This window comes from Theobroma cacao, chromosome 6 (genome assembly GCF_053813885.1).
Source record: "Theobroma cacao isolate CCN51 chromosome 6, ASM5381388v1, whole genome shotgun sequence".
Classification (NCBI taxonomy): Eukaryota; Viridiplantae; Streptophyta; class Magnoliopsida; order Malvales; family Malvaceae; genus Theobroma; species Theobroma cacao.
The window spans coordinates 5,245,496-5,254,005 of record NC_142644.1 but is presented as its reverse complement, the minus strand read 5'-3'; the positions used below and the strand labels follow the sequence as shown (position 1 = coordinate 5,254,005).

General features: G+C 32.8%; 1 protein-coding gene across 2 annotated transcripts; it reads right to left on the bottom strand.

The window, feature by feature from the left end:
• Window positions 1-355: 355 nt before the first annotated feature.
• LOC18595489 (putative protein phosphatase 2C 6) lies at window positions 356-7,992 on the bottom strand. Of its 2 annotated transcripts, XM_018123710.2 has the most exons (9): window positions 7,600-7,992; window positions 7,416-7,476; window positions 3,466-3,677; window positions 3,015-3,320; window positions 2,432-2,821; window positions 1,943-2,060; window positions 1,517-1,740; window positions 677-1,178; window positions 356-620 (listed from the first exon to the last, which is right to left on the bottom strand). In XM_018123710.2, exons 4-9 carry the CDS (start codon window positions 3,309-3,311, stop codon window positions 601-603), a joined length of 1,551 nt encoding a protein of 516 aa, XP_017979199.2. In that variant the 5' UTR covers window positions 3,312-3,320; window positions 3,466-3,677; window positions 7,416-7,476; window positions 7,600-7,992; the 3' UTR covers window positions 356-600. The 2 variants fall into 2 exon arrangements, with proteins under 2 accessions (XP_017979199.2, XP_017979198.2); XM_018123709.2 differs by having other exon boundaries at window positions 356-1,178; window positions 7,600-7,991.
• Window positions 7,993-8,510: the final 518 nt, after the last annotated feature.

Here is an 8,510-nt window from a genome sequence, read left to right as displayed (position 1 = left end):
AAAATACCTATTTTGGGAAATATTAACAATACAAGTTGAGTCCTAGCATGGTTTTCATGCAAAGACAGCCCAACTTCTCACTACCTAAATTTCCTTTCCTGAGTTACTATTATCATATATAAATATATATATATATATATATAGACACACACACACACACACACTTATGTACACACTAATTCAAACGTGGAATATCTTGCTAACAATCAGGAAGAAACTGTTGTTTTATTTGCCTACCAAAAATGGCTAAACAGATTAGCAAAGCAACAAAAGTTTGCTACTCCAATCAACTTTGAGATTTGAAGTTCATGCGGGAAGAAGGAAAGAAACACTTCATACACCAATAAAGCTTAAATTTACCAAACAACAGATATCGTTTTATGATTCAAACTCTGTGCCAGCAACATCTACCAAAGCACTCTTTTAATAAGCAATACACATAGTCCAATAGAATGCTGTCCGGCATATGACGAAAAGAGAGTACGCATCTGCCTCTTGCAATGCCAAACCTATATATTCTCTCGCTACAAATGCACATCAGTAATTCGTAAATGTAAGATCAATCTAAAGTGGTTTGCTACATGACAGTGTCGTAAGTTTTCATAACCACTTTCTCCAACCTAAAGTGGTTTGCTACATGACAGTGTCGTAAGTTTTCATAACCACTTTCTCCAACTAGTTGATCTTTTGTCACCAGATAGAAACCTGGGAAGGCTTAATAAGCTATTGACCCTAGTAATACCTTCTAAGGCTGACCACTCATCATCGGCAACTGAAATGCACTCGGCAAGACTCCTCCTAGACTGGCCTGGGAGATTCGAAGGCAACCTTTCCTCTATTGATTCGGTTGCAGGTACAATCTCATTAGAACCTTGAAGTGTACCAGATTGTCCAAGACTTAAAGCATGAGAATCTCTGTTATTGTCATCAACACCCACCATCCTCTCTCCAGATTCCTTAGGAATCTTTGTTATGTCATGTTCTTCTACAGCTCCATTACTTGCAGTCAAATGTTCTAGAAAGAGGCATACAACAGCACAATCATCATTCTTAGAAGTAGGGTACTTAAGCCTCCATGCTCGAGTAGCACAATCTACAAGAGCTCTGGCAGCTGTTGAGCGACTAGGGGCTGAAGCCACAATATCGACTGCTTCCTTATTTGAAAGGACATCCCAAACCTGTGCCAAAATGATAAATCAGCTTTCAGAGAATTTATATTAACTTCAAGGGAAAAAATAAAAAGAAAAAAAAATTGTCCTTATGACGGCAGGTATTATTTTCCCTCTATCTAATGCATAAAAAATTAAAACTTGCCAAATAGCTTCATCTAAGTACACTGTCACATTGTGGCAACATAAAGATAATATGCCAAAACTGAGGCAGAAGAGAACATTTATAAATGAACTTACCTACAGGGAGTAACAAACAACAAATGGTTACCAGACAGCCAGGTTTCATAGTCCTACACAAATATTTTCAAGCAAAATAGTTTCATATATTATGAAGATGAATATACCCCATCAGTAGCAAGAATAATAAATTCATCTCTTTCAGTAAGGCAGCGATAGAAAACATCTGGGACGGAAATCAGACCAAAATCCTTTAGACAGAAGTCCCCAAAAGCTCTAGCCATAGCCAAACCAGGTGAGTCATTATTGGGCAACCATACACGTGCAACCTCAGGCTCATCTTGCAAGGCAAAAACCCTTCCCTTGCATTGCTGAATTCGAGCAGCCTCCCCTAAACATAAATATTGCAAGAAGTATCAGTTCTGTAGAATATGAACAGTAGTTATTCAAATATGTTAGTACAAGTTATCATTGTTATTTTTGACTGAAATGGTGGTAAAGTCTGCATTTGTGTGTGTGTGTGTGTGTGTGTGTGTGTGTGTGTGGGTGAGAGAGAGAGAGAGAGAGAGAGAGAGAGAGAGAGAGAGAGAGACTAGGCAAATCAGGCTTCAAGTCAACAGTCAACTGTATAGCAATCAGAGAATTATCTTTGTCTCTCGCTGCCAGCACTGCTCTTGAGTCACCAACATTTCCAATTATGAGATGCTGACCCTGGAAAGCCACATTTGTCATGAAATGGTTAGATGATGGGAAAAATGCTTTTTAGATATCTCAAAAGGAAAATTTATTGGGAAAACTCTGCTACATGCACAATACAAAGATGCATGCATTAGTATGTGCAATTTAACGAAGTTCAAATCCTAAATTTTCCTTCCTGCATTAATCTATTTTCCATTAGTGATACATGAGCATTTGCAGAAAATTTTGAAAAAACTCACCTGTCTTTGTATAGAAAATTTAATCCAAATCCATTAACTATGCAATATGTAAAAGTTTAAGCTGGGTACTACATCTGAAAGCCTGATTAATTCAAATCTGAAGAATGACTAATTTTGAATTTTAGTTCATGTAATGAATAATACCTGCTTCACCAATGTAACAGCAGTCGTCCCACTGCAGAAACAATCAATTGTTGGATGCAACTTTAACTCCTTATCCATTAACTTGAAAGCCTTTAACATAGACCGTTTAAGAGGTAAATACATCTCTGGAAGTTGTTCATTCTCTTCAATCTCCAATGACTCACAGCATTCATCATCCATACTCAAAGATGCAGTATCCTCAGGTATAGTGTTATCAGGAGCATTTTCGCTCTTGTTGAGACTGCTCCAATCACCGGCAAGACTATCTTTCCATTGCGTACATAATATAATAGGAAGAGAATCTCGGGCTTTCTTGGCAACCATATGACCGTAGGGACCATGACCATCAAATACACCACAGAACATTGTGTCACTTCTCGAACAGAAATTCTATTATAAAAACATAGAAACCAAGTCTTCACATATTGATGCCATAGAGGAAAAGAAGGAAATAAATAAATATTTTCATCTAATGAAAGAAAATGAATATATAACATACTCAATTTATGTGACTGTCATGTTAAAGAAAATGACGCAGCATATAAGACAATATGAAGAAGAAATTATAGGCACCAAAACTAACCTCCCAAACAAGCATGGCATCCTGATTGGTCCCTTTCTTCCCCTGTTGGGTATACAAGCATGCAACATTGCTGGCACCATTCAGAAACATCCTCCCTGATATAAGATGGAGCTCTGCCTCATCCATGGGCACTAACCCACTTGATTTTTTCCTCCACCTCCCTGATCCCTGCCTTTGTTTCTGCTTCTTGGGTGAAGCGCATGATGTTGTATTCGTAGCCGTGGATGCATCTGTTACTTGGTCATCCCTTTTGCTGCCACTTTTCCCTTTGGCTATGAATGAGCAGCAAGAACCCATCTCAAAGTCCTAAGTTACAGATGAAATCAAATCAAATCAAAATCATTCCAAGCATCAAAACTGCCTTCATCCTTATTAAGATAGCTTTTACTAGTATTTACATCATTGCTATTGCATTAGGATTTAGAAAGGTTAGGTTACAAGAGAGTTTAACCTGAAAAAGAGAGAGACAGACAGACAAAGACAGAGATCAAAGCATTTGCGAGGTAACCAAGTGCTTCACAAGGATCTCATTGCCCGTACAGATCGGCTCATCATCATCCATAGCTGAACAAATTTTCCCATGATGACCAATATCTATGAAGCACTAATGGATAGAGCACACAGCAGAATATCTTCTCTGCTACCCACCTTAGCTACATCAATCTGAAAATGGGGTTAAGACTTAAGATGTTAACTAAGCAAACAGAAAAAGAAAATCTTACATGGAAATATTTACTTTTATTTTTAATTTTTGGCTTAATTAAAAACAACAATAGGGGCAGCAAGCTTAATTGAAAGGAAACTTATTAAGGAGTGCACTAGGTAATGACCACTTAGGAAACTTTCATCATTACAATTTTATTTCGCTGGTTTTCTTGATTTATTGAACTCAGTTCTCGAAATTCTGATTTCATCTCCATTAACATGTTCATTTCCTTAAAAATTAAAGACTATATCATAAATCAAGATGTCAAAGCAATTTTGACCCAAGATAATGCTGGATTTCAATTTTCTAGTCAAAACACTGGCACAATTTTAACAGGATCATATATCTTTTATATTTTTATGTCTTTTTATTCTCTCAACCTAAACATGTAGATTTGTTTGTAGGCATTTTTGTGATACTGATCCGTTGTTTGGTTGGAGATTTTGATGTTTGCTTTTTGCTTTCAGAAGCAAAAAGGAAAAAAGCACATTTGGATACAAAAGCAAATAAAAACCTTTTTAAGGATTATACACAAATTATGTGTAATTTTTTCATATGGAAAAATACATTATTCTACTTTTATATAGACTAATTATTTTATAATTGGTGTTACATCTGCACAAATTGTATAATTTTTTCAGATGGAAAAATACATTATCCTACCTTTATACAGACTAATTATTTTATAATTGTTCTTACATTTCAATTATTTTTCCATTTCAAATCAATTATGACAGTGCTTTTTGCTTTTGCTTTATAACAATTTTTCAAAAAACGAAAAGCACATAGCAAAAGTATCATTCAAACAGAACCTAAATATTGATTATTTGGGACATGAAACCTATTGTCTTTCATTGTCCATTGATAGTCAGTTTGTTAAAATGGATTCCAGTTACTTTTAATAAGGATCCATTGGTAACCGGAAAATATGGAAGAAAATTTTTTCTATGTAGAATATTTTACAAGAAAATTTAATGCTTTTTATTGTTTGGATAAACTATCGAAAACATTTCCTATTGTTTGAATCATCTTGTGGAAAATATTTTCCACCATCATTAGTGGAGTTATTTGGGTGTTAAAATGATAAATAGGAGTTGATTACAAAACAATTGTATCATTTGATTTTCACATTCAAATTAAGAATGGAGATGAAAATGGGGAAAATCAATAATTATATTTTTCAAAACATTTAACCACATATTATAATGAAAGTAAGCTCTACTTTTCAGAAGAATTTTCATTTCATATTTTTTTGCCATAACACTATAAAAATATTAATATCCATCAATTGTCTAAAACATCCAAAACCTTCATTTATAAATTTGTATTCATTAAATGACGACCATTGAAATATTTTTGTTATAATTATTAATAAGATTTATTCAATTTATAAATAACAATATTAATTGCATTCAATGATTTCATTAAAAAATATTTTTTTTAATTTTAATAGTATTGAATAATTAAATATTAATATTTTAAGTTAAAATTTTTTAAAATTAAGTATTAATATTTTTTTTAATATTTTAAGTTAAATATTAATATTCATCAAACTTATTATGCTAAGCTTAGTATAAGAGCAGCTTTTTTGTTCTCTAGAAAATGTCTTACGCTCTCAATCGCATAAGACATTTTACGTGGTCAGTGGGTATTTTTCCTGTTGGCTCTTAAAATATTTTACATTTAGAATAAATTTTCTGTCTTCCAAACATGCACAAGTCTTGAAGACGTTTTCCAGAAGATGTTTTATGTTAGAACAAACAGACCCTAAATGCTTATTCGTTTAATGTTTTAATTATAAATTTGTGTTATAACTTTATCATCATTAAATTTTAACGGTAATCTTTTCATTGTGGAAACTTAATCATGATTTAGGATTATCATTTGCATTCGAATTGATCTATTTGATTTTTATATCTATGAATGGTCTTTTGGTACCTTTAATTATCAGTCACCACCTATGTCTTTAAAGCAAAGCATCAATGATAAATTTTTTTAATAATCTATATTTTAGGCAACATATGTTCTTGGAAATCACATTGAGAGTTTCTTTCAAATTTGAGTGTTATACAGTTCAATCAAGTTTGTTGGATTTCAAATTTGAAACATTAATAAACGTCTTGCACTTTGCTTACTTTAGCTTAATATGCATCTTCTCCTATTTTCTATTAAAGTTAATTAAATGATTGATTCCTCAAGTAATGAATAAGAACTCATAATCCAATTACATTCCAAATATTATTGTAAATAAATTTTAATTTTTATGAACAATGTGTATTAATATTCTTTTCATTTAGTATATTTTATTCTTGTCTTTTACAAAAAAAAAAAAAAAAAAAGAATGCCAAGTGTTGTGAAGTTTTAACATCTTACAGAGTCCTTTTACCAAACCCGGATCCCATGATTGGAAAGGGGCTTGAAAAGCATGAAGGTGCTATGTATATTTAATTCTTAAAAACAAACGATACTTTTCAATTGGGCTACATTTATAAATGCAGCTAGGGCTTTCCGGAAAAGAAGAAGAAGAAGAAGAAGGAAGTATAAACTCATCTATTCTGTGCCCTCACTACGTTGTCAATTAACATCACTTCCATTCAAGACAAAAGCAAAACAGTTCAACCTAAATATGACTTTTTTGTTCCAATATCGACTATGCTCTTACAATTTATGTATTAATATTTCTAAATGTGAAGTCATAAACACTTTTTTGTTCCAAAAACAAGATAAAGAAAATCGCATCAGAACTGCTAATTAAAACTTATTAACTCTATTGATATAACATTCGATTTAATATGATTAACAAAGGATGATGGTTCAAAATATTATGAATCAAAGCTTCAAATTTTATGTGCTCAGTGTACTATAGCATTCAGCAATTTCTACATTCAATTAGAAATTTTAAAATGTTGATAGCTAAAATTGGCCTGTGTAATATGTTGGAAGTCGGAACATAACTAGTGTTTTGTATATTTTGTGATTACTCATTTAAAAAGAATATTTTTAGTGTAGAAGTCTCAAATTAAAGATCTTTCAATGCACAAGTTTCCGGGGAAAGAATTCATTGAATTTCTTTCTTTATTGGTTTTTCCAGGTGCTCAGCTGGGTGGTACAGCCAAGCCCCACCTCACCACACCCCCCCCCCCCCCCCCCAAAAAAAAAAAAAAAGGAAAAGAAAACTTTAGGAAAACAGGACACTTTTAAAAATGTGAGCTGATTCCTTCAGTATGGTGTACTCAAATTGACTCCTATTTTAAGCATTGGATCAACAGAAATCATACAAAGAAAAATGCTCAACCCATAATGTGAGTTCCTGTTTTCAAATCCTCACCACCCCCCACCCCCGCGTGACATAAATGAGCCATGACTAGCTAACCAACTAGTCAGATAAAGCAATTAACTGCATTCATTGGGTACCTACATCACCTACATCATTTAAGAAGCTAAAGGATCATGACTCATACATTCTGTAAAGTTGTACTGTCTTTTTTGGACGGCGTTCATGCATATGATTTCTTAGTTAGTTCTATTATCATATAAATCAATTAAATTACTGTAAACAAAATAAACAGAATTCCTATATTATTAAATAACTCTAAAAATTGAGAATCTTCAAATTTTCTTAATCATTTAAAAATAGCTAAAAACGCAACCAGGAAACAGAAAATAGAAGAAGAAGAAGAGAAAGAATTAATTACCTTGAGAAACTAACTGCAGCAGCAGAGCTTCACAGAGTTTAGGACTCCGATTCTCGTTTAACTTGAAATTCCAAAAGTCAAGATTAGGAAATCCAACAAACATTTTCGTCTTTTCTTAGCGAACAAAACAGATAACGTCTTTGAAAGAATTAAAAAGAGAGAAAAAAAAAGAAAAATGAAATACCTTGTTCGAGGTACGAGAAAGAAAGGTTTGACGGCATCAAAGCTCGAGGTCCAGTCTGCCGATGGACTGAGGTTGATTCAAAAGCTTAAGAAAGCAAGAGAAATTCGGAGAGGAGGAATTGATGGCAGAATCACGTTTAGGGTTTTGGGAAGAGCGGAGAAGTTTGGCGTTGGGATTTTTATCAATATATATATATATATATATATATATATATATATATATAAATTTAATTTAATTGTCAACTGGTCTGAAAAGATAGATGGAAAGAGGTGGGTTGAAATGTTCGGGAGTGAGTGGAGGGCTGCTCCTTCACCCGCAGGTAGCGACTGTCTTGTTGTGCGCGAAGATGCTCACTCTGTCCGTCCCCAAAATTACTAGTTACCAGTACTAGTATTTGTACCTGATGAAACACCATCATGTCTCTCTCCACCAACGTATTAATGAAGGTAATTGGGGTGGTTTCATTACTCAATTTCATTATCTTACTTCGTGCAGATCGCTTCCCCTTAAATATTTAACTTATATACTATTTATTTGATTACTCATTACTTTTGATTTAAAAACACATAGATATATATTTTTTATTACAAATTAAATTATTTTCCCAAATAAAATCATTATAACTAAATGCCATAAAATGTAATAAAAGGGTATTGTTATTAATTTGAAATTTATAGGGAGCCGATGTTCATAATAATATAAAATACCTAACAAAAAAATAAATTCCGGAACCTAAAACTTAGTTGTATTTGATTATAACAATTAATCCACCCTCTGTTGGGATTGTATTTGTATTCATATCTATTAGATCAGTTTCAAATCAGATCTTTTAGCCTTTAAAATTTTCAACTCTTTTATCTCGTAAATGTTGTCTAGTTTGCATATTTTTAATTGTTTCAATTTAATACTTT

Coding starts and splice junctions, on each gene's coding strand:
- LOC18595489 (XM_018123710.2), bottom strand. CDS start 3,311: ATGGGTTCTTGCTGCTCATTCATAGCCAAAGGGAAAAGTGGCAGCAAA. Junction 1,179..1,516: donor TTATTCTTGCTACTGATGGG/GTATATTCATCT, acceptor ATTTTGGCACAG/GTTTGGGATGTCCTTTCAAA. Junction 621..676: donor TGGTGACAAAAGATCAACTA/GTTGGAGAAAGT, acceptor AAACCACTTTAG/GTTGGAGAAAGTGGTTATGA.